The sequence below is a fragment of the Lycorma delicatula genome, chromosome 10 (assembly GCF_047948215.1).
Source record: "Lycorma delicatula isolate Av1 chromosome 10, ASM4794821v1, whole genome shotgun sequence".
NCBI classification, from domain to species: domain Eukaryota; kingdom Metazoa; phylum Arthropoda; class Insecta; order Hemiptera; family Fulgoridae; genus Lycorma; species Lycorma delicatula.
The window spans coordinates 38,992,196-39,017,819 of NC_134464.1; the positions used below are offsets into that span (position 1 = coordinate 38,992,196).

Genomic DNA, 25,624 nt, shown 5'->3' on the forward strand with positions numbered 1-25,624 from the left:
TTGTTGTTTCTTAGGCATTGACTGAGTAACCTTGATGTATTCTCCAATTTAAACCAATCTTATTTATTGACCTTGAAAAAAAAACCCCTCACAATAATTAATTATCATACAGCATTTCAAATGGTTTTATGTGTTTTACACATACACACACACACACACACACACACACACACACACACACACACACACACATCTATCCATGCAAATAAAGCATACCAAGTATCACTATCTGGTGTCATGATCAGAAATAATATTTATTAGTTTAATGAATTTTTTTTACCTCTGAGTTCAAGGTTATGTATCTTTAATATTTATATTAAATATATTTATATTTATTTAATAAATATTTGACCATTTTTTCTAAAAATATTTTTTAACATGAAATCATGCCAAAAAAATCTAATTAAAAATATTTAAATAGAATATTTATATATATATATATATATATATATATATATATATATGTGTGTGTGTGCTTTTGTCTTATTAATGTAGCTCATTTTTTTTTGTTGTTGATAATAATAAGTGACTCCTTTTTTAACTTTTTCTTTCATTTTTTTTTTTTCATTAATTTTTTTAAATTTTTAACTAATATTTTTCCTGAAAAATTTTAATATTTGAATAACCTTGTTACAATTTCACTCCTGATTATATTAATTTTTAAAAATGACATTATGAATTGAAAATTTGTTAAAATATCTGTATTGATGATATTTTTTTAATAACTTTAAACATTTAAATTATGCTATTAAAATCTGGTCTTGTTGAAAATATGTAAAGCTACAACTAATGGGAGATTAGAATTATATCTTATTATTTAAGTCAGTGATGGTATTAATCATGTGATTGTCAAATTTCACACTTGGTATTTATTATCTTATAAGTGTTTTTATGGAAATTTTGTCTTATAATGATTTAAATTTATAATTCTATATCATATACAAAAAAAAATAATAAAGCCGATCTCTGTTGGAGTGGTAGTGTCTCAGCCTTTCAACTGGGGAAGTCCTGGGTTCGAATCCTGTTACAAAATCCATTTTCCATATTCCCATGTATGTATACAACCATCAAAAAGCTTTTGTGGTGAATTAATTCATTAAGCAAAAAAAATCTCGCAATAATTCTAAGTCCTTTTTTTTTAATGAAAATATATTATTATAAATTTTTTTGTTCAATATATACATCATTGACATCCAAGAATCTTTGGGATAAGGGGATGAGTTTTATGATATCTTCTTGATAAACTCAACTGTTTCTTGCTTTAATTAGCCATTTATAGTTTTGTGGATGTTGTTAACAATCTGCTAGCATTTTCCACTCAAAAATTCCTTTAATTTGGAAAAAAGATAGAAGTAAGAAGGCTCCAAATATTGACTATATGGCGAATGGTGCAGTATGTTTCATTGACACTTTACCAACTGTTCTGCCCTATCTTAAGCTAATTGTACGTGCGCATTACCTTAAACCCCTCTATGTAAGGAGGACATGCCAACGTTCTATATATCGCGCTGTCATTTTTTAAAGTTTCACAGTACTTTTCCGCATCATCTTCTCTTCAAGGAAGATACTCAATCAGAATTCTTATCCCGAAAAATTCAGTGAAGACAAATATAAGTCCAGCATTTACTTCAATGTAAACATTTATTATCCCTTCCGTGTATTAATCTTCTTTTGGATAGTCATTAAGAATCATTCTATCCTCTTCTTTTATCTTTAGGTTTTGAAGTCCTCTTTAATCTGCTTTATATGTACTGATTTGTTTTTTTAATTTCCAAAGTTTTTCAAAAATTTGTTTAATTTTTCAAAGATTAATTTGGCCACCAGGTTGGTCTAATAGTTAACTTGTCGTTAAAAGTCAGTTTTTTAACAACTGATTTTCAAAATCAAATGTTCTGAGATTGAAGAGTCTGAGTAAAAGTTAGTTGCTTTTATACGGATCTGAATACTAAACAGTGGATACAGTATACTTTGGTGGTTGGGGTTCAATTAACCATTCATCTCAGGAATGGTCATCCTGAGTCTGTACAAGACTATATTTCATTTACACATCATACATATCATGCTCATCTTTTAGGCCATCAGGGGTTGCTTATTGCTCACTAGTTGAACAGATTGCAATGTACACATTAGGAAAGAAAGAATTTATTCTTTTTGGATTCATTAGGATCACGTGTCTAAGTAATTTTAAACTTCTTTTTCTAATTTCAGTATCCAAATCTTCTTGAGTTTTATGAATTTTTTATTTGATTTTTGTCTGTATGTACCCTTCCATTTTTGGGACCATTTTTGTAGATTCTTTTTTGGATTTTCCTTTGGCTTTTTGAAATTTTTTACACCAGTCAGATTTGTTGAATCAAGTCTGTATAGAATTATTGATTTATAATATATATATATAAATTAGCTGCACCTCTTTTTCGTCAACTGCTTGTTTTTATACCATAATATGTACCTGTTTCTATTTATGGATTCCTCATTCAGATTGTTTTGTTATTTTTAGAAATAGATCACAATTTATAATGTCTGGAGCTTTAAATTTTTAATTATACAGCTTGTCCTAGATCTATCAACTACTTTCATAAAAAAGGTCAATATTTAACATTTCTGTTCTACGGTTATTAAAAAAAAGATTATAATAAACTAGATTTCTCTAAGACTACTAAAGATATTGTTCTGGGACCTATATTTTTTTCAATTTTTTAGGTCAGATTTCATGCAAAACCACTAAATTTATCCTTTAATTTAGATCCTAAGAGTTACAGTCACAGTCTGATTTAACTTTATCAAAGGCGCAGAAATTAATGTGAAATCACAAGCTGATGCTTGCTAATGAAGTATTTCCGAACTTATGTTTAAATGAACATTTTTTTTTATTTTCACTAATAGAATGTGTTCTGAAAGTTTGTTATGTTCTTTCTGAAACACTCTGTGTACATCAAACTATCTCTCATCAATTATAAACTGCCCTCCATAATTAATCTTCACTAAAGAGAAATGTTAATCTTAGATAAAAAATATTGAGCTTCTATTTTTATTGTGATCCCAAAGGAAGGTTATCAATCATTTTGTTAGGAATTTCACTAGGAATAATTTTCTATAGATAAATTTATTTTATATTGGGTTAAACAATTTCTGTGTATAATTTTTATTTGAAATTTAAATAATACACAGAAAAAAACAATAAAACCACAACAACTGAAAATGACAATATAATTCAATGGAATTTTGTACATTTCTTAAAATAAAATGAATGAAGTTCTAAATTTAAGGTAGATCTTAGTTTAGAATGGTGACTGCATTTAGTTAAACTGATATATATATACACACATATATATATACACACACACACTATCACATTCGCGTACATATATACATCACACCACAGAGAGTGGTGAGATGTTGGAAAAAGATCAATTTTTTTTTTCAAAATAAGATTTACTGTCTCTATAAAATAATGTGCCATATTAACATTGTACATGTATTTTTCAGTTTAAGTAGGACAAATTTAACATTAATAAATTTAAAACATCTACTCCCTCAAAAAAAAAAAAAGCTGGCAAAGTATTACATGATTTTACCAGCAACATCGATCAAGTCATATAATACCTTCCACAGCTTTTTAATTGCAAACTTTTGTAATTCAATCATTAAAAGTCTTATTTTTATTTTCATAATAAACATTTAAATATGAAAAAAAAAAAACTTATCCAATTTTTTTTAAATGTTGGTGCCTTCCTATCAATGGGGCTTTTTTTATTGATTATAACGATAACTAAAGTAACATTTAAGTATCAAAATTAACAAATTTCAAAAAAAAAGAATTTTGGATTTTGGGGCCTCCCTTACCATGCAAGGACAATTTAATTTTATGTAGATTTAGCAGAGAATGTTTTTATAAAGAATTATCCTTAACTAAAAGAATAATACATTTAATAAAAAGAATTGCTTAAAAATATTAAATATAAATTTGATGATAGTAATGAAAAAAATTGTTTATTTTGTGTCCAGAATATATTACATGAGCCAAAATTACTTAAATTTTAATTTCCCTAAAAATGACAGAAAAAATTAAAATATATATATTTTTTTTAATAATAAAAATAAAAATAATTAGAGTAAAAAACTATATTTTTTATTGATGGGGAATAAATTTTTTTTAAAATCTGTATAAATATTCACATGTAAATTATGCGTAAAAAATTTGCTCAGGTAATCTTTTCTTAAACCTAACAACTCCTCCAATAGAAGCTAAAACAAGAATGTAAAGTTTTCCAAAAAACTTTTCTGTTTGTAAGGTCCAGGATTTATAATTTTGAAAAATTGTAGACATTTTTGTTACCCTTATATATGATGTATAAAATATAAAAATCCTAAGATATAAGACCAAAAACAGTGTGATACATGAATGTGTGAGACATACATATGCACATATGTTTTTTTTTTGTATAGATTAACTAGTTGGACCCTAAAACATGAAGATTTACAAAAATCCTGATACCCCATTATTAACATGATTACCATATTTTCCCCTGGCAGATATAGCTATTGTAGCTACATTTGCCAGGAAATTAAAAAGTAAATAAATATTAATAATAAGCAAGGTTATTTATTTAAACAAATAAAATATGTTGAATTTTTTCTACCCAAAAGTAAATACAATGAAGGATATGTATGTGTCTGTTCAGTTTTATTCAATAATTGTTTAACAGGCTTATCTGAATGTTGTGTTGTTTATTACACACCATTACTATTACTTTGTTAATATCTTAGGTGAGTTTGAGGATTAGTTGAATTCATCCAGAATTTATATCTCAACAAAGTCATACTATATTGTGAGCATGTGTCTTTTAGCAGGTGGGCTAAAAGGCAGTTTTTCTGATTATCAATCAGGACATAATCAATAAAAAAATGTAAACCAAAGAAGTGTTTTATTATAAAATTTTTATTTACATCAGAAGAAATCTTTGGAGTGGTCATCCTTTTGCCCTTATCATTTATAGCAGTGTTTAGCTACTGATTTATAGATTTTTTCCAATAAAATTTTGTCTTGATTTATAAAATCAATTAAGCTTTTAATCGATTGCTTTTAAGAGGATACCACCATGCCTTTCATGATTTTCCAGAGCAAAAAATCGCAAAGCATTAATCATTTGAAACATTGTGGCCATTCAGTAGTTCTCAGAGTCCTGTTTATTCAGAAAAGTTTGATTGAGTTAGTCTCTAAGTTTAAAAGCACAATAGAGTGATGCCTCTCTTATTGCTAAACATAGGGATGATCATAGTCAAAAAAAGGATTTTTTAATAGCTTGGGAGTAACAAAATATACTTTGTATTTTCATGTTAGGATCTAATAACATGAAACATACATGTTTCATGTTATTGTAATTGTAAATGTTTCATGTTCATAGAAACTAAATGCCAATATTTTAATTTGTACTCATCAACTTGTTATCGCAATTTGTCTGCTTTTATGTTTGTAACAGAAAATAAATACAATAAGCTTTTACCTGGTATATCTAAAATTGCAAATTAATTTATTTTATTCAGATGGTTTAAGGGACCTCTCTAAACAGATAAATAATGAATGATATAGTCATAGATTCAATAACATGATACTAGGTTCAATATCATTTATGATATAAGTTTCAAATTGAATTTGAATGTCATACAACCAGTTAACTTTTTTCATTGGATGCAATTAACAGTATTGTTTCAGGTATGAATGATCAGGCCAGACATGAGAATTTTTTAAACATAAATTGTGCTTAAGTACATGTTTATTTTAAATATGCTAAAACCTATAAACAAATGCTTATATGCAACCTGACAAAAGTCAAAAGTCACTTCTGAGAATAATATAATCATTCTTAAGAATAACAAGCTCCCCAATATTAGAATTTTCTGTGGAGAATTAAAGTCAAGTGGTTTTCTGTTGCCTGCTTCACTGAACCAAATATATTGTTGCATATCAGCATACTGAGCCAATAGAAATATATGGATTAAATTTCATCGCATTTTACTTTTTCAATATTAAGTTTCATAAAAATAAGTTTTTTTTAACCTCCAGGACCACCATAGGTATTGCTTCAGAGGAAGAGATTAATGATTTGTAGCATGTGAAAATGCCAAGCCTGACCGGGATTTGAACCTGGAACTTACAGATGAAAGGCCAAGACGCTACCACTCGCGCCACGTAGGCCAGCCATAAAATAAGTTGATTTTATTAAAATTAACTGTAATAATATGCCATATATGCAATCATAATCTTGGAATTTAGCCAAAAATTATACTTTCATCCATTGCCAATCAGATAATCTAAACTATAACATTATTTCATACGAATGATCTTTCTGTTCACAAATTATTATGACTAATGTATTATTTTATAACAGTCTACCTACACCTATTAATTAAAAATAAATTGTATTCTTTTTTTTAATAAAATTATACAGTGAATTACAAATTTTAATCATCTTTTCATTATAACATTAATCAATAGTGTGTTATCATAGATTAATAATTCTTGTATTGTTATTTCATCCAATTTGGATGAAATTATTTTTCAATTCAAATTACAAGGTATGTATAATTTATGAATTCAATAATTTTAACTTTTACTAATCAAGTTTTTTTCTAAGTAACATTTTATCAGGATGGAATTAATGTTTAACTCTTTTTCACAGGAATAAATTGTTTGAAAGGCATTCTTTGCAACAATTCAATGATTGCCATTATAGGTATTTTTAATTATATTTTACGATACATTAGGACAGATTACATTAGCACAAGGCTCAAATTTATGGACATTTCTCAAATTTGTTCCTTGTTCCAATAAACCAAAAAAAAAAAAAAAAAGTATTTATTTTTATCTAACTTTTTCTTTTTGTTTACAGCCTTACCGTACAACTCCACTTGTATTACCAGGTGCTAAGGTCAAGAAGGATGCCGCTCCAACAGAATCCTACTTACGACACCACCCAAACCCTGCTATGAGGGCACCTCCTCCAAATACTCTCTACCCACATGATGTGGTCATGAAACAAAAAGTAATTTAATTTATTTTCTTTTAATTGATTATTTATTTTAAATTAATACTCTAAAAGATTATTTTGTTCTATGGAAATATTACAGTTAGAGGTACAAAATAGGTTAATGTGATTAGCCTGATCATTTTTAACTTCTCTTGTCAGTATGTGTAATATCCATTGCTTCTGTTTGGCGATGAATACAAAGATTGCAAAGTTAATGTTGAGTCTTCTTATTTTGTAGTTATTTATGAATGACAGAGCACAAAATTCAGTTATTTTTTTGGAATAACACTATTTCTTCAAAATAACTGTTTGTATGTATTACATAATGAAATAGCTCATCTATTTATTATTTTTTTATATAATAAATAAGTGTTAATGTATGTGATGAACATAAATTTTATGCATAAAACATAAATTAAATAAAAAATAAGGATTTGAGTGTTGCTATCTGAAATTGTCTGTAACTTACATGACTTACATGATTGTCTGTAACTTACATACTCATTTTATGAGTTAGATGTCATATGAAATAATTGTATGCTTTATGTGTTGAATGATCCTGGTAGAATACTAAAAAAAAAAAACTTATTCTTATATTATTACAATTTCTTGATGTTTAATCAATTAAGCATTGAACAATAAAAATGAAAACTAGGTTGAAAAAGTATTTTATATAATAAAATAATATTGATTGACGTACAGTTGGTCTCAGGTTCAGTTTTTGTGCAAGAGTAACATTACTTTTCATAGATTATGTCAACGGATTCATTATGCATTTAAACAAATAACATCTCCATTGTTATTAGAAATTACTGATTTTATACTTTTATTTTAACAAATGGATTTGTCAAAAGAACTGATCGAATTTTGGTAACTAATAACTAAAGGCCAAGATCATGTCGTCACAATCTTTATAGGTATAGAAATTTTATGCCAAATTATGATGTGAATGATCAGTTCCATTTCCTTACTTGCCTTTAACTGTAGATAAAAAAGAAAACATAATGAACAGATTATTACATCAAGATTTATTGATATAATAAATTATGCAAAGCTCTCATGATATAAATAAAATATATTTAGGCTGTATTTTATTTGTGTTTTAACATGATAAATCTTTTTGTGGTGCAGATAGCAGTTGGAAGTAGTGTAGTGAGAGAATTTATATGCTTGTTTACCTAGCTTAACCTAACCTGTTCTAAATTGTTTTTTTAATATTAGTTAATTATTAGAATCATATTTCTGTCTTTTCTGCATTTTCAAATTCTTGATTTGTAATATTAATATTGTATATTAAAACCAAATGTAATAGAATGGTATAAGTTTAATGATGTTGAAAATATCTTGTTCAACTCCATCTTATCTACACTACACTTCTTCTTAACTGCAACTATAATTAACACAGTTCAAGATCTAATAAGCTTACCTGAGAGAAATTATAATAAAAAAAAAAAATTTAAGTTATTTTTTATACGTTAGTATAAATAGTATAGATCTTGCTTAATTTTGAACTAATTTAGCGTAGCATAGTTATAGATTGATTTTATTTAACATTTTCAAATTTAGGTGGCGGATTCAGTTATTTCAAGAATTGTTGGTGAAGATCCTTCAGGAAAGCAGGTCTTGTTATTTAACCATAATTTGCAATTTTTTCCCCTGTTAATACACTTTTTTTACAAGTTTATTGCATCATCTGAATTCCTATTAATAAAAAAAAATTAATTTTAATATAATTTTCTCATATATCAGGATAAACCTCCTTAATTATTTTAAAGTTATAGATTGTTTAATAATACTAATAATTTTATTCCCAAGACTTTTTTCATTATATATATGTGTGTGTGTGTGTGTGTGTGAATCCTTTTTGTGTGCAAACACACAAAAGGATTCAAATATAAACAAGCTCCTACTTGAGCTCTCAACCATTTCCGTACTTAAAAAGCCACAGTGGGAGGCTTAAACATTGTTTTGGAAGAAAAACTGATGGCTCCTCTCTTGAAACCAATAGCAGGCTTCATTCTTTTTTAAGATTTTAGCACAGAACTGAGCAGTCATAACTATTGCAAGAAAATCAAGATAGAGATTCCGTGTTAGTCAAAAAAGTTATTTTTCCCCCAGGTGAAAATGTAGTTACTCATGTTCCACGAAGGAATGAGACTGAAAATTTTATTACTACATAGTAACTTTTTGACTAGGATGAAATAATAAACTCATATTTCATCGTAAGCTATTAGAGAAGCCAATTGTATCTACCACTTTCAAATAGCTATTTTTGTTTACTTCAGGCTGCTAAAGAATTCACTATGTTATTATTGAGATATCTTTCAATTTAAAAGTTTTAGTGATTTCCCAAGTAAAAATTCTCCAGTTTTCTCAAATAAATTTATAAAGTTAAGTCTGTTTGTGGCTGAAATTTGTTTTAGTAACTGCTTATCTTAGTAACTAAAGTTTTCCAGCAATGAGCATATGGTTCATTTTAAACTATTTTCTAGCCCTTTATCAACAACTTTTATCGTTTATACACTTTGAACTGAGAGAGACACTCATCATCAAACTGATCTTTAAGTCTCATATGTACCTTAAACGGAATGACCTCTTAATTTTTCAAAATTGAAATTTTTTAATTGTTAAATGAAAATGAATATCTTGCATCTTTTCTATGCTTTTAAGGTTGTTTACAATTTTTTCTCTCAACCATAGTTCTGAAAGTGAGCTTAATTGTGACAATGCACTTGATCATTTTGATTCTGGGATGAAATAGTAGTGCATCCATGTTTTATCACAAATATTGTAATCTGAAAACTTGTCTCTATCATTGCTGTATTGCTGCAGAAGTTATGTGGTAGCAATCAGTTATTTTTCTTGCAGTTCAGACTGAAAAATGAAGTAACTCATCTTGCCACTCACTTTGATAAATTTGAAATTACATCTTTATATTATACACTCCTTAAATCTAATTCAAGTTTTTCATAGACTTTCATAATAGTAATACTCTAACTTTCTCAAGCAACTGCTTCAACTTTGATTTTCATAACAAGTGTACAGTTTAGTTTATTCCCGATTCTCAAAATGGCTTGAATAATTCATACACTCTGGATTGAAATAGACACTCATCCTCAGACAGACTTTGTAAAGTAATATAAATCAGATGCAGGATAACCCTTTCATTTTCAAAAATTAAATAATAATTTACTGTGCAACTCTTCTGTAAATTTGCTGCTCAGGTACATTAATTAAAACTTATAAAGTGGAAAGAAAGACCACCTTTACTAGTAATGACCATTTAAGGCATGAGCAATTCACTGACTCACTCACTGTCTACTTTGCATTCTTTGTAAGACAGAATATGAGATTTTCTGTGTATCTTTAAACTTCTCTCATATCTCTAGATAATCTGTGTTTAGTATAATCGAACAGTTATAATTACATAATAACATGATTAAATCCCACAAGTTATTTTTTTCTTTTTTTTCATTTAATGAATTCAACTCTTGATCTATTTTTACAAAAATGCATGTGTAAAATTTACAGATTATATGAATGTAAATTACACAAATGTATGATTATAATTTTTTAATACTTTAAAAGTCAACAATGATCAAAGAGAATGATTTGTTATAGTTTATCATTGCTCCACTGTTAATGAATAAGTTTAAATTGAAAAATAGGACAAATAATTTAAACATCAGTCAGTTCTTCAACTGACTCTGTTTGAATTAGTGTTTGATTCTATTACACTATTACAAGATACTTAATGTTTAACCCAAATTTTTTTTATTGAAATATTCATGTGATTTATTTTAAATTAATTTTTAATCCTAGTGTATTAAAATATTAGTTTTTTTATATATATAATTTATATATGAATTTATTCCAAACCTTAAATGAAAGTTTATATAAATATTTTTTTAAGGTTCTTTATTGTAAAAAATTTTTTTTAAATTATAATAGTAAGTGAGGTTTATTCTGTAACTTTACAATATTTTTTCAGCCTTCAGGACTTAATATTGAGATATAACTTAATTGGCAAAAAGAGTTTTACATATATACTTTTTTTTTTAAATAGTGTGATGATTTTATTCAAATTTTGTTATGTGTTTCTTTCAGTACAACTGCATGTAAATTTAATAATAATTATATTAATTTATAAATTTAAAAATACTTAATACAATACTACATGTTTACAATTTACACAAATACTGTACATTAATTCAGTATCCTTCTCTATACTGTAATATCAAATCTGATTTAATATTTATCTATTTGTAATACAAATTTAAAACTGACACTTGTTAAATTTAGATGCAAACATTGTTTAGGAAGACCCAAAAGCAAATAGGAAGGTATAATGGTAGCAAGAAATTTGGTTAGTAGAAGATATTACCAGGATAGAATTTTATGAAATCTGGTTGTATTTAAGTTAGAGAGCTGTAGATACTTCTCAAAAAAAAATCTTGTGTCAATTAAATTTAAAAATTTTAGTTACTACCTATCCTGATCAGAGGTCGTTCTTCTAAATTGATCATTCCTTTCTTTTCCTTACCTTTCATTTTCCTATTCTTTACTCCTTACTGAAATAAATACCATCGGATTTGGATCAGCTACTACCCTTGTACCATCTGTGGCATCAACTTCTAATAGTCGGCCAAATGGCTGCATTTTTATCAAAATTTTGTGGGGATTGTAACCTCTGATGGAACTGTGCAAAGAATTTTGTTCCTCTTCTGGGGATCCACAAAAAATTCAACTAATGGTTATATTGTCTACTGGATAAATCCAAGGCTTCTTTTCCTCATGAAATTTAATCTTATCTGAAATTTAAAAAAAATATAATTATTAATAAATTAAAAAATTTAATTAGTTTTATCAAATTTAATTAATATTTTTTTAATATCTCTGAACAATAAGTGAAAAATAAAAATTAATTAAATCATTTGTTTCTATAAAAAATATTATTTTGATGGACAACATGAACAACTGCAATATGCAAAAGATTATTTTGGTCCAAGTGTTGAAAGTTGGCACCAGATCTCCATTATATGGCTTGGTTCCAGAACTAATTTTCTCTCCAAGAATTATAACAACTGTATACATATAAGTTATATATCTAAGCGTAACTTATTTATAATGTTTACTATTAATATCATGTTACAAATTTATATATTTTTAACAAAATTTATTTATTTTTTTTTATTATTTTTATGAAGTTGACTTTTTATTTTGTTAAAAAGTTATAATGTTATTATTTTTTTAAAGTTTTTCTATATATTTTTGTAATTCAATAAGAAATGTACATACTTAAGTAGTTAATTTAATTTTTTTAAATTAAAGTTCTTTTAAAAAATTCTCAGATCTGCCTTTCATAATTCTAAATTGTCAAAAATAATTTTATATTGTTTAAAAAACTACACTGTAATATTAAAATTGTAAGTGTCTTTGTCTCATGTATGTACTTAAGGTTATTAGTGTAAAGGTAATCTTATGATAAAGCATGAGTAGAATTGGAAAAATTTAATGAGCAAAACGTTACATAGTGATGGCCATTTCCTTTTATAAATGAAAAGAATATATCATGTTTCCTTTGCACTTTTCTTTGAGATATTTAAAAAATAAGCAAGAATTATTTAATTTGATAATAGATTTTTCTACAGCTATTTCCCTATTCAAATACATTTCTTTTATCAGTTTCCTATTCAAAAATCACTATTTATATATCACCATTACATATGTGACACATAAAAAGTACATAATATACTATAAGCTCCAATTAGAAGGTGTGCTTTCTTTAAAAAGTAATGATGTCAATTATATATCCAAACCAAGTGGTGAAGGTTATCCTTGTAGAATATAATATCATTGTATTTAAATAGGTTTTCATGTTTATATGCAATAGCATTTCACTAAGTGAAGAAGGGATCAGGTATTTGCTTCATTCCTCACTTTCCCTAGCAAGCTGGGCATGAAATGATTGTTATTCTTGAGAATGAATTTATTGTTTTCAGTAATGAACTGTGACCCATGTCAGATCACCACATCATTAATGGTTATGATATTTAACATACAAATCACCATGCCTATTAATATCATTGTTTCCTATTCTGTTATCAAATAATGTTGTTTTCAAACAAATAAAAAACTTTTCTTTCAATATCAAGTAAAATCTTGGTAAGTTGAAGAGGTCTGTACCCTTATATGTTGATCATGTTTAAATAAAATAATTAATATTCAATAAATAGACTGTAGTACGAAGTACAAACTAAAAAAATTAAATACAGAGCCTATATTTTCCAGAAACTATGCATGAAATTGCTAATTTTGGATATCTCAATTATTAACATTTTCAACTGATCTTACTGACTTTTTCATCATTGTTTTTTTATTTGGATATTCTTTGGAAAATATATTAGCATAGAATTTTTTTAATACTTATATTCTGTAACTATTATGCTGTAGTACATCTGTATCTTTAATAAAATTCAACTTGTAAAAAATTAACAAAACAAAAAACCAATCTATATAAAATCACACATTTCAGTTAATCTTGATCAAATTATATTTATACTAAATTAAAAGTTTAAATGAAATACAAAAACAATATGACCTTAATTAAGTTGGAATTCTCTAGCTTATTACTGTACTAAATAGTATATTTCATCATATTATTTTAGCTGTTATGAGTTATAGGAGCACAAACAAACATATTACTCAAAAACTCATTACCCTCCTCCTGGTATGATCAGATAAGAAATAAATATTTGAATCACCACTCATCTTAGAAATGGTATCACTCATATAGAAAAATTTTTGATTCAGTTTTGTATTGTATTAATTCAACTAAGATGTATTGATGAATTTAAATGGTGGTGATTGGTTATCTTAAATTAACAGAATAATGAGCAGTTTAATCATTAGGGGAGCATTCACTATGAAAGATTAAAAACATCTGGAAGAGATGAATCCACTGATCCATCCTGTTCATAATCTAATGGTCAATATAATTTTTTAATACTAAAAATTCACATAAGTATGCAAAGAAAAATATGCATTTTACAGTGGTGCGTTGATGGCATTATTCTCTTATACAAGGTAACACAAAGCATTCTCATTCATATTTTCACTTTCATCAATAAACTACATCCTACAGCCATCAGATAATTTGAAAACAACAAAGTATTCAATCTCCTAGACTCTATGTCATCCAAAATAGATTTCAAATTATATAAAGTCCATTATAATTGATTGAATATTTATCAGATATTCAATCTAAAAAATTACTTATCTAAAAAATAAAAACCATAAATTGTCCTTCACAGTGCATACATACAGCTTTTCAATATATACCATTAATACAATAAAATAACAACCATATATAAATGTTTGTGTCTACATTTTACAACATGTTGCATAAAATGCTGGAAAAAAACATCTATTGCTAAAAAATTCATAATGCTAACAAACATAAAAAAGATATGTTCTTTCAAATAGACATTATTACTTCAGAATGCTTATATCTAGAAGTAGGTGCTGCTCAATTGTCTTTTAAAAGAATTTCACTTTTACACTTTTCAGTCTTCATAACTGGATAAAATATGAATATATTCACTTACATTCATATAGATTTTATACATTTATACTCAAACATAAATTATCAAAATATATTACAGAAGATTATGCACATACCATAGTACAAAAATCAACATTCATTTTAATTTTTCTAAAAAAACAAACTTACTAAGTTTTAGTAATCTTACTACAATCTTTATATAACTGAAAGGACAAATTTTGATATTTGTATTTTTTGTTTAATTTTTTACTAACAACTAATTAATTAATTTAACTAATTAGGGATGGGACAATAAATTTTATTTATATATATATATTTATATGTATGTGATTTTTTTTTCTGATGTAACAGTTACTTTTACATAAGTGAATAAAAAAGGAAATAATTTGTGTTGTAGACATAATATGGGATGTTTGTTCTTAGCACGGCTATGGCATTGTTTGATCTTAATTACTACATTTATTTAATATACATGTGTTAAAAAATTCTTTATATTAATTTAGTAATAAGTAGGAATTTATTTTTATTTATTAATTTGGATATTTTGAATTACCTAAAATAAGGTTAAAGATTAAACATCTAAAAGGTATCTTTAGTTTTACTGGCTATCGGAAATTGGCAGATCGGATACAAACATGATACTTCACCAATCATTTGACAGCAAAGATTATTTGATTAGCAGTATATCCATGACATTATTACTGGTAGAGAAGAAGATTAATACCATCTATACTACACTGATATTTCAGTATGTTATAAGAGTCATTTTATGAGTTATTGTCAAAAATTTATCTAAATCTATATGCAGAGGGATGAAAATTATTTAATTTTTAAAAGATAAGTAATCAATATCTGTAAAATAACATTTATTATTACTTCCATTCCTAGTTTACAATTCTCATCCTTTTGCTTTTTATCCCTCTGTAATCATTGCTCCTTCCCAACCTCTTAGACCAGCTTTTTACTTTCATTTTCACCATCCATATTCTGTAACCATACATTTAAAAAGCTATATTTTTGTACTGTATTACCTTACTTAACATTTATTTTATCTAGCTTTAAAAGACAAACAAGTTTCTCTATTATCCCCAACTGAAACTTTGAAAGTTTGACTCTCAAATTATTTTTTCCTCTTCAGTGACCAGTTCTGTGTGAAACATTTTTACATATTTTTAGATTGTGTGTGAAGCCATGATTACTAAAAAAGATTTCCATCCTTAAAAGATTTTTCTATTCTGGTTATTATTATTATTTAGCTTAGAAGTTATAAACTTTACCATTATCCAGTAAATGCTAGAATTAAGTAGATAAATTTGTGGGTGTGTGTGTGTGTGGGTGGGTGTGTATTTCACTTTCTTTTGGACATCATAACTGTGGTAATTTTATGCCAACTACTTTCAAATTGATACATAAAATGACCAAAAATATTGGTCAAGTTCGTTAATGGGCAAGATCAGACCATGGGGGTGGAAATAGGGGGGCTTTTTTGAAAAAACAAAATATTGCTATAACTTTCTTATTAAGTAAAATATCAAATTTGTTTAAAGTTCCTACTATTCTTTGGAAAGGGACTAAAATTTATCTAAATAAACTTTTTTGATATCATCAACCATTGCCCCAGGGGGTGGAAAAAATGGGGTTTTGAAGATTAAAAAAAATCATACCTCTCGTAATAGGCACAGTATCAAAAGTGGTCTTTAGTCCTCTAAACATTACCTAAAACCTTTGTCTGAAACAATTTTTGATATGACCAATCCTTGCGGCAAGGGATGACCAAAATGTTGAAATTGTAAGAAGATCGGGCTTGTCGTATGCTAAACATGTGAAATTTTTTTCACATGTAACCATTGTCGTATTGAGTAAATTTGAAGTTTTTCTTAACTTTAGGTGGAAATCTTTTTTATCCCCTACTTAGCACCGGTGAAATCAGTTGTAAGCTGTTTTACTGGTTAATTGTAAAAAATTTACATAGAAAATTTTATAAACAAAAAAATTACATTATCTACATGAAAGTATTGCAGCCATTTTTATCATTGACGTAAGTGGATATATAGTGAAATGATTACAGCCTTATATCATTTTAATATGCAAAATATTTTTGTGCAAAATTTGAAAGGAAATTAGGTAGAGATCTTAGGATAAACAAAATAAAGTAAAACACATTCATTAACTCCATGAACCTTAATTCCTCCTCTGCAATAGCCTATATAATTTCTCATTTCTTATTTTTTAGATGCAGGTTTTTTATTTCTCAAAAATATTTTTTTTTCGGAGTTGGTGTTTGTATACCCTTTTACCCATATTTTAAACAATAATAAAATATTTTTTTATGAAAGTAAAAAAACTACAAAAAACCTATTCTTACAAATATAAAATTACCAAACATTTTTTCAACTCTTCTTTAACTTTTGACTTTTTGAAGTTGACAAAGTTAAAAATAATTACCAACAATTAAATTAAAATTTTTTAGTTTTATGACTGTCATCTTAATCAGTTCTTTATTCAAATTTATTGTATGTTTTCTCAAATACAAGATTGTTTGCTCAAAGAAAGTATTGTGATAAAATAAAATTTTAAGTCCAGTGAATATCTATCATGTTACAAAATTTCTGACTATTAAAACAAATCTTCAGAAAATTTTGGGCTGCATAAGTATTATTAATTTATCTCAAAAATTTAAGAACTAACTTTATTTAAGTCAAATTTTATTTACTTAAGTTAAAAATACTCATTTAAAAAAAAACTTTCTACCAATTTTGAGCTGTATCATAATAAAGAGATGGATGAAAAAAAAGTTGAAATATGCAGTATTAAGTAGAAGTAATACTAATTCAATCTATGAAGATTAATCATTTCTTTTAAATTGTTTTCCTCATTGAGCATCATACACAAAACATCATTAACATTAAATTAGCATTTGATTTCAGGTTGTTCACAAGCAGTTTAACACACCTATTGGACTTTATTCCGATCAAAATATTAAGGACACAATTCAATCTCAAACTGGAATTGCCCCGTAAGTATATTTTTAAATTAGCATTTTATTACAAACTTTTATTATTATTTTTTGTTATATTAATATAAGATTGCTGATATTCAATAGAATATTTATATCTTAAAATTGTTTTTCTAAGAGGTCATTTTGAGTTGAGAGATATGTCATTTACAATTCTTAATACTTATATTTTGAAAATAACTCATATATATCGCACAAGTTTTAAATTACAACATGGCTCATGAACTAGTTCATGAGTCATGAACTGTTCTGTGCAGTACACAATGACTCTTTGTAAAGTACTTTGTAAACAGATTGATTCATAGGAAGAGTTGCCCCTACCTCTACACCAAAAAATATCAAGAATGCAGTATCTCAAAGATGTTCTCACAACCTTAGCACAAATCCATTGACCATTTAGACAAATCCAAATCCATGAAATACTATTAGGAAGAAAGAGATCAAATATAAGGAAAAAGAATAATAAGGGGTAGATTAACTCGTAGATAAACACAAAATAATGCAAACAATCCAACTTAAAAGTGTACCTCAAAGCCTCCTTCATGGGCTTGCACACTTAATTATAAACCTTCAGGATATTGTGTTATCTTTACATAGGGTGAAAGCTGCATATTACTGATCAATGATCTTTACTGACCAGTTCTGAAACAAATTAACTGTTTTCCCTTCAGAAAAGGATCAGAATTTTATCAAGGAAAAATTTTCCTGTCACCAGAATTGTATGGTGTGTAAAAGTATCCAACTAAACAACTTCTAAAAACCATAAATTGATCTAGAAAACTGAGATAAAAGTATATTATATCAAAAGTTTGATTTATAAGCAAATGGTTTTGGCCAAAGAAAAGTTAATATAAAAATTAATAAATTATATCCTTTCAAATAGAAATTGTTACTTTGGCATATTAGTAACCAACAGAAATTGTTGTTGCAACTGGGACTGGTAATAATATATCCAGCATTTCTGAGTTGGCATAACATTATTGGAATAGTACATAATAGGTTAAAAATTAATATTAATCTCACTGAATCTGAAAAAAATATTATTGTATGAAAAATTATTCCATTAGACTGATAAAAAACTAATCCATTGTCAAACAGAAATGTCCTTAATTAAAAACAATTTTAAAATATCTTGCCCACTGTATTTATATCTTTTAGTTGTATTAATTCTAGAATATCTTCATAATTTATTTTAAGTTTGGGTTAAAACTGTGTATTTTTATATTATTCTGTAGATATACGGCTCCCACATATGGCCGATTAACGCCAACAAGAGTAAGGCAAGTAATGCTCGAGTTGTAGAATTGCTTGTAATTGTTTTGGCTATCGTACTATCACTCTGTTCTATATATAATTTTTTTTTTAAGTTTATTTTATATTATCTGGATTCCCTTTTATAGTAATTAATTATAGTTTATGTTAGATTACATTTTGTCACTAATCTTAAAATATTTTAAATTAAATTTTAGGTTTTTTTGTATGTACTTTTAATGTTCACTATCCTTCTACTAAGTATAAGGAAGCATAAGAAAGTCATAACATGTAAAGTTAACGTCGAATTGTGAAAATATTAGCAAGGATAATAATTATGTCCTTATTACCAAGAATATCAGTTATCTGTCTTATTCATGGATAACTATTTTTCATAATAATTTTTTTAATGTTTCACATTCCTCTATAATCAAATTTCTAAATCTAAATGTCTTAGTGATTACCCCATCAACTTAGTTCATCACTTCATTAGATTTTGTCACAATATTCTCTTCTTTTTTAGTCATCTTAGATCTCTTCATTTCATGTTTTCAGCCCATCTGATTTTTAACAACCTCATATACCACATTTCAAAGACTTTCCCTTTTTCTTTTACCAGTTGACACTACAATATAACATTACATAAACCACTCAGTGCTTTGTAGTATTTTTTTTGTATTTTATCTTTTCCTTTTTTAGTTTTATAAAAATATTTTTTAATTATGATTAGTGACAAAAGATACTTTTAATCTTCTTTTACAATTTGTATATTTGTTTCTACACATTTACTTTTCTTTTCTTTTTTTTTGATAAAGTAAAATAAAAAAATGCTTTCAACGGAAAGTATTTGTACTAATTTTTTTATTGAATAAATTTGTTTCTTTTTTAACCAGTTATTATTTTAAGTAAAAATTATATATATATTATTTTATTCTAGTGCAGTTAGCATTTATTTTTCCACAAACCTTAATAAAATTAATAACAGTTGATTCTTTTCAGAGTATGTTTGATGGTTCTTTTGACACATCAATGAACATTTAATGATCATTTCAATTCAGAAGTGTAATTCAACTACAATCTTTAAAAATATTCCAATTCATGCCTGACATTTTCTCATTAAGAAGATGATATTACCCTTATACAAAAATAATATCCAAAAATTTAAAGAAACCTTTCAAAATATTTAACAAAACTGATTTTTCTTTTTTTTTAAAGATTTGTTTAAATAAAAACCAATTTAAGCCGAATAAAAAAAAGATAATGCATTTCCATGAAGTAGATGACAAACTTTTACAAAATCTAAATTGAATTTCTCAAAAAAATAGTTTGAAAAACTTTGATAAAATTACAATATATTAAATTTTAAACTCGTACACTTACAAACGTACTGAATAAAAAAACATCAAAAACATATCTCGTAGAAAAAAATATGTAATGTATGTTTTAATTTATGTATTGAACAACCATTCTTACAAAACAGCAAACATTTTCTGGGAAATAGGATGTTCTTGTACTTCAAAACCATAGAAAAAGAATTAAATCACATCACATCATATTAATAAAGCACACATTGATAAACTTGGCAACCCAGACAGAGTAATACAAAATTAAACTATAATGATTGCATTAAATACTTCTTCGGCACCTTGAACAAAGATTCAGCTACATAACAGAATTAATCTTTATTATTTATCTAACAGGAACAAGTATATATACAAAGAGGTGCAAATTAATTACCAAACCAAATATGCAAATTTTACACTACTTAAAAGTCATTAACTCAACAATACAAAATTTTGTAATAACTTTTTAAATGAACAAAAATAACACACATTAAATTTAACTATTTGATTTCATATTTAATAGATCTTCTACTCACTTAAGATGAACAACCTTTAACAAATAAATATACTATCTGCAAAACCATTGGTGTAGATAACTCTGCAACTGTTTGGATCTGAGGGTACAGGGCAATGGTTGATAAATATCAATCAACTTTTATGGTATGAAAACCAGCTTTTGAGCTAATAATTTATACATTTAATTCATAATGTTTAGTTACTGATTAAATATAAAAATTTTTTTAATGCCAATTTAGATCCATCACCTATCTTATCTTAGGACCCTTCCTTTTTGCTTTTAAACAACCATCTAAACATATTTCAGAAAATGATTTCCTGTTTATTAATGTGTTTTGGTTGTGGTAATCATTTCTATATATTATTTTAACAAATTTTATAATAAAATAATTATTTTTTAATGTTATAAATTTTAGAGCATGCAACATTAAAATAATGCATTGTAGACTTGCATTTATTTATTTACTTTCTTTTTTTCAATTAAAAGGTTGCATAATGTTAATATTTTAATTACTTTATGTTATAAGACAATATTGTTTAAAAAAATATTTTATGTTATTTTATAAGCATAAGAACAGTTAATAACAAGCATAGTACTTGAATGATGTTTTCTTGAATGAAGTAAAGGTTGTTTACTTGCATAATTTTCAAAAATAATATGTACAATTATTTTTTTAGCATTTTTAAGTTTTAAAACATTACTACCTAAAAACATGAAATTCAATAAATTTATGGTAAACCAGAAACACGTTGTATTTGCATGCAAAATGCATATTTTTATACTCTTAAAAATATAAAAATAATTTAATGAATTGAGATAGATTAGTTATTTATGATATAAATATATTTTAATAAATGCACTAATAATATTTAACATGTAATTTATTTGAGGCCTTGCATAGTTTTCATGTTTATGTGTCGTCAGTGTTAATATTTTTAAGGTGTATCATCTTTTGTACCATTGTAATAATACTTTTAATTTCTAAACTAGTGATAAACATGGCATTCCCCTAGTAAGGAATCTGGCTGAATTACATTTTAACCATCAATGAAGTTTATTGTTACAATTATGATAACTACTGATTAGTCTAAAGCGTGATTATTTAGTGATATAAGATACTGTAATGGAAAAGAGTTGACTGGTACCTGATAAAATTAGTTTAGTGTTCTGATCTATACTTCTTAGGCTTAATATAACTTCCTAAGGTAGCACTGTAATATTTTATATAGTATTTTTTAGCTAACAAAGTCATATATACTGATATATTGACAGAAAATAGATATGTGGATGATTATCAGTTTATTTATTGATTTACTGTTTACAGTATGATTTTTTAGTGCCTTAATTCAGTTTTATAAATTAATAAACTTATAAAATTTATATAATCTTAAAATATACATATATATATGTACATTCCTGGGCAAATCTTAGTTTGTTTTGAAATACTTTACCCTGATGATTCTGTAAAGTATCAATTTCAGTGTGTTTCTCAATGCTGATCCTTATGAAAAATTATTTAGTTAGCTCAAATTTAGCGATCAAGAAAGCTAAAAGCCCTTTTAGATAATCTGATCATCACTGCAAGAGTCAATACCCTACAACTGTAATATGCTGTAGGATCATATCATTGAAAATTAAGAATCTAAGGAAGCCAGCAACTATGTTCCACTCCCAATTAGTTTTCCAATTAATTTGCAGATCAAAACCAAAATCTTATCATAAGCCAGTGTAGTTATGCAATGATTCATTTGCTGAGTTTTACAATTTATTGGAATAGTCTTAATGAAAATTGTAAGTTCCCCACAGTATTCCACATATGCCAAATGCACATGTAATTATGTTCATTTGGCTTAAAGCTATGATACATGTGTCTAGTACACATAAATACAACCTACCAAACCTGGTGGTTATTGATATTAGGGTGTTTTATTCTATAGAACTAATTCAATTGGGAGATTATCATGCCATCCTGAGCAAAATCTGTTGTAATATAATTTTAACATACATCAGATGAATTTTGATATTTACAAAAAAAGAACTGGCATTTTTTTATTTAAAAAAAGTGGTCATTATTGCCAGTATATTAAAAGCATTAACTGAATCATGTTAAAGGATGTTAAGATCAATACCATAATATATTTTTAGTATATTATATTGATAATCCTGAATGTGTGTAATGTTACAGCTATAAACATTTATTTTTTTAAATTTAATAAATTAAAATATTTTCTGCAAACCTTGTTTTTAAATTTATTTATTTTTGTAATGTTAGTAGTTGTTAAAGAACAGGTTTAAATGTAAAATCATTTCAGTTCTTCTTTGTCATTATCATAATGTATTAATCATAGAATTTATTTTTACATTTAAATATAATAATAATAATAATTTAGTTTTATGATTAATAATGGAAATAATCTATTAACACTAATAACATAATTGTTTCATTTCTCTCTCTCTCTCTATATATATTTTTATATATATATATATATATATATATATATATATATATATATATGTATATGTATATAAGTGATGTGTTACAGGAAACCATATCACTAATTATAAGCCTTGATTTTATGATTTTAATTAATTTTTTTACCATAAATTTCTAACTCCTAAAATAAACAACACTTTTCAAATTGATATTTTTCAACTCAACTAAAGATTACTTATGGTATATTACATACTTGGGTTCCTGGAACAGCTCACATATTCTTTAAACATTAGTTATAATTATTATTTATTTATTATTATTATTTTTTTTTTAAATAAGATGGATTTCAGCTTTAGGTACATTTAATTTCTGATTTTTTTTCTAGTTATAACATTTGTAAGAAAAATATTTAGTTTAATAGTTGTAATTATTCTAAAAAATAGTTATGTAAATAATTCTGAAACGTTACAGGACTCATTTTGGTTAAAATTCTTTTGATAATTTTTCCTTATTTATGTGTTTATTGTTGGAGCATCAAAGTTCACTATACTATTTATTTTAAATTAACTCATGTTTGATCTACTTATGTGCAGTTAACCAAACCAAACATCAGTTAGACATATTACTTATTAAATGATTATACATTGTGGTATTGCATATAGTCGTTTTTATAATACAAAAAGAAAAAAACCATGTTTTTCAAGTTTCCCAATTGGACAGGTTTATGTTTCCACTATGAATATTTTCATGTGCTCACTTTTTTTTTATTTGATACCATTCTTTATGTTATGTTCAATTAAAAAATAATGATAACAATTATTAATAGATGTAGATTGAACAAATAAGTTCAGGTTAGTTTTAATAATTTATTTTTATTGACTCAAAAAATACAAAAATTGCTTAATGTTTTCAATAATTGATAATGAACTTTAGAAAGAAGTCTGCTATTTAAATAAATTGCTTGTTAGTTCCTATTTATTGAAAGAATTCCTTAGAAGAGAACTTCAATCTTTTCAAATTGTATTACAGAAAACACCCGTCTATAATATAAAAAAGTAAGATTAATTTTTAAAACATTCTACTTTAAAAAGAAGCCAGAACAGATTTTGTTTGCATTTACCTTGATCAAATGCAAGTATTTATTGAATTTTAAACTTAATCAGTACAAAAAAAATCGTTTTAATTCAATACAAACATAAAATAAAAAAATTATTTTTTTTTGTAATAAAGTTCACAAATTATGTTTATTATGAGAAACAGTTGTAGTAAATTGTAGTACATGTAAGTAGTTATAGTACTTAGCTTAAACATGGAACTGAATTCATACTGCACACTAATTGTAGAATTTTTATTGATTTATCCTTCCTTAAAAATAAAACCACATCCTCTAATGCTTTCCCTCAAAAATAATTATTTTATTACCTAACCTTATATTTTTATTTTTAACATAACCTTATCTTTAATATATTTAAAATTAATATTCAATTTTGCTTTTTTGATTTAAATAAAAACAAAAATAAACAATAAACTTGTGTATAATATTAATAATATATTTACCCTAATAATTAACAAATGGAATGTTTTGAGTTTTTAACAATCTTATTTTAAATTCTTGTTTATAAAACTTGTTAATTATTTCATTTTCATTTCTCATGATCCATTTTATTAAATTACATATTACTTATGAAAATCATTTCTATTTTTTATTTTTCATGTTACGCTACATTAAATCTGTCTTCATTTATCCATTAACATTATTATCACCTCATTACCTCATTATTATTATAATCATCCTTTTCAAAGTGATTCCCATTTCCTGAATAACAGCAATTTCAAGAAGACGGTTGTATATGATCCTGCAAAATCAGAAACATACAAAGCTTTACAAGAGGCAGAACTGGGTGATCAAATTCAAGAAGTTACCGTTCCTGTACAGACTAAAGTATTTTCACCTGTTAAGGCTTCTACTCCCAAGGTATATTTACATTAAATTAATTTTTATATGTATTTTATATTAGTTTAGTATTTAATTTTTTTTATTAGATCTCAAACTGAATACATTAAGTTTTATTATATGAGTATACATCTATTAAGATACATTTTTATTATATGTGTATTTTGTTATGTAGAAAACCATAAAAAAATGGTGTTTTGATTGATTTTATTATTGCCATGAAATAACATTTAGTTTACATGATGGTTTTTAATCATCCAAAAGGTTTATTTTAAACAAAAAACAACCCTGATTATTAGATATGTGTGTATTTTTTCACATTACTAAACAGCTGCTTGAGTCAGACTTCAAACAATTTAAATTTTAGCTTGAAATAAATCTTTGATTATTATTTGAGTTTTGCTTCATTTGAGAGAAATAAAAATAGTCTTTTTGTAATAATTTTTTTTTCATCATATTAAAATAGACATTTTTGTTATTGTAAAAATTCATAAAATGCATTCTGTGTTATTCTTTC

At 25.8% G+C, this 25,624-nt stretch overlaps 1 protein-coding gene across 13 annotated transcripts in view; it reads left to right on the forward strand.

Moving 5' to 3' along the window:
* Nucleotides 1-25,624, forward strand: part of Zasp66 (PDZ_signaling and DUF4749 domain-containing protein Zasp66) — a 232,438-nt gene that overhangs the window by 194,548 nt on the left and 12,266 nt on the right. For 8 of the 13 annotated variants that reach the window (XM_075377122.1, XM_075377118.1, XM_075377117.1 and 5 more), the window contains 5 exons: nt 6,891-7,043; nt 8,595-8,648; nt 17,520-17,608; nt 18,844-18,888; nt 24,981-25,128. In XM_075377122.1, the coding sequence (XP_075233237.1) occupies nt 6,891-7,043; nt 8,595-8,648; nt 17,520-17,608; nt 18,844-18,888; nt 24,981-25,128 (489 nt within the window). Of the gene's footprint in view, nt 1-6,890; nt 7,044-8,594; nt 8,649-17,519; nt 17,609-18,843; nt 18,889-24,956; nt 25,129-25,624 lie in introns of all 13 variants that reach the window. The other 5 variants (XM_075377124.1, XM_075377119.1, XM_075377120.1 and 2 more) reach the window with 5 other exon arrangements.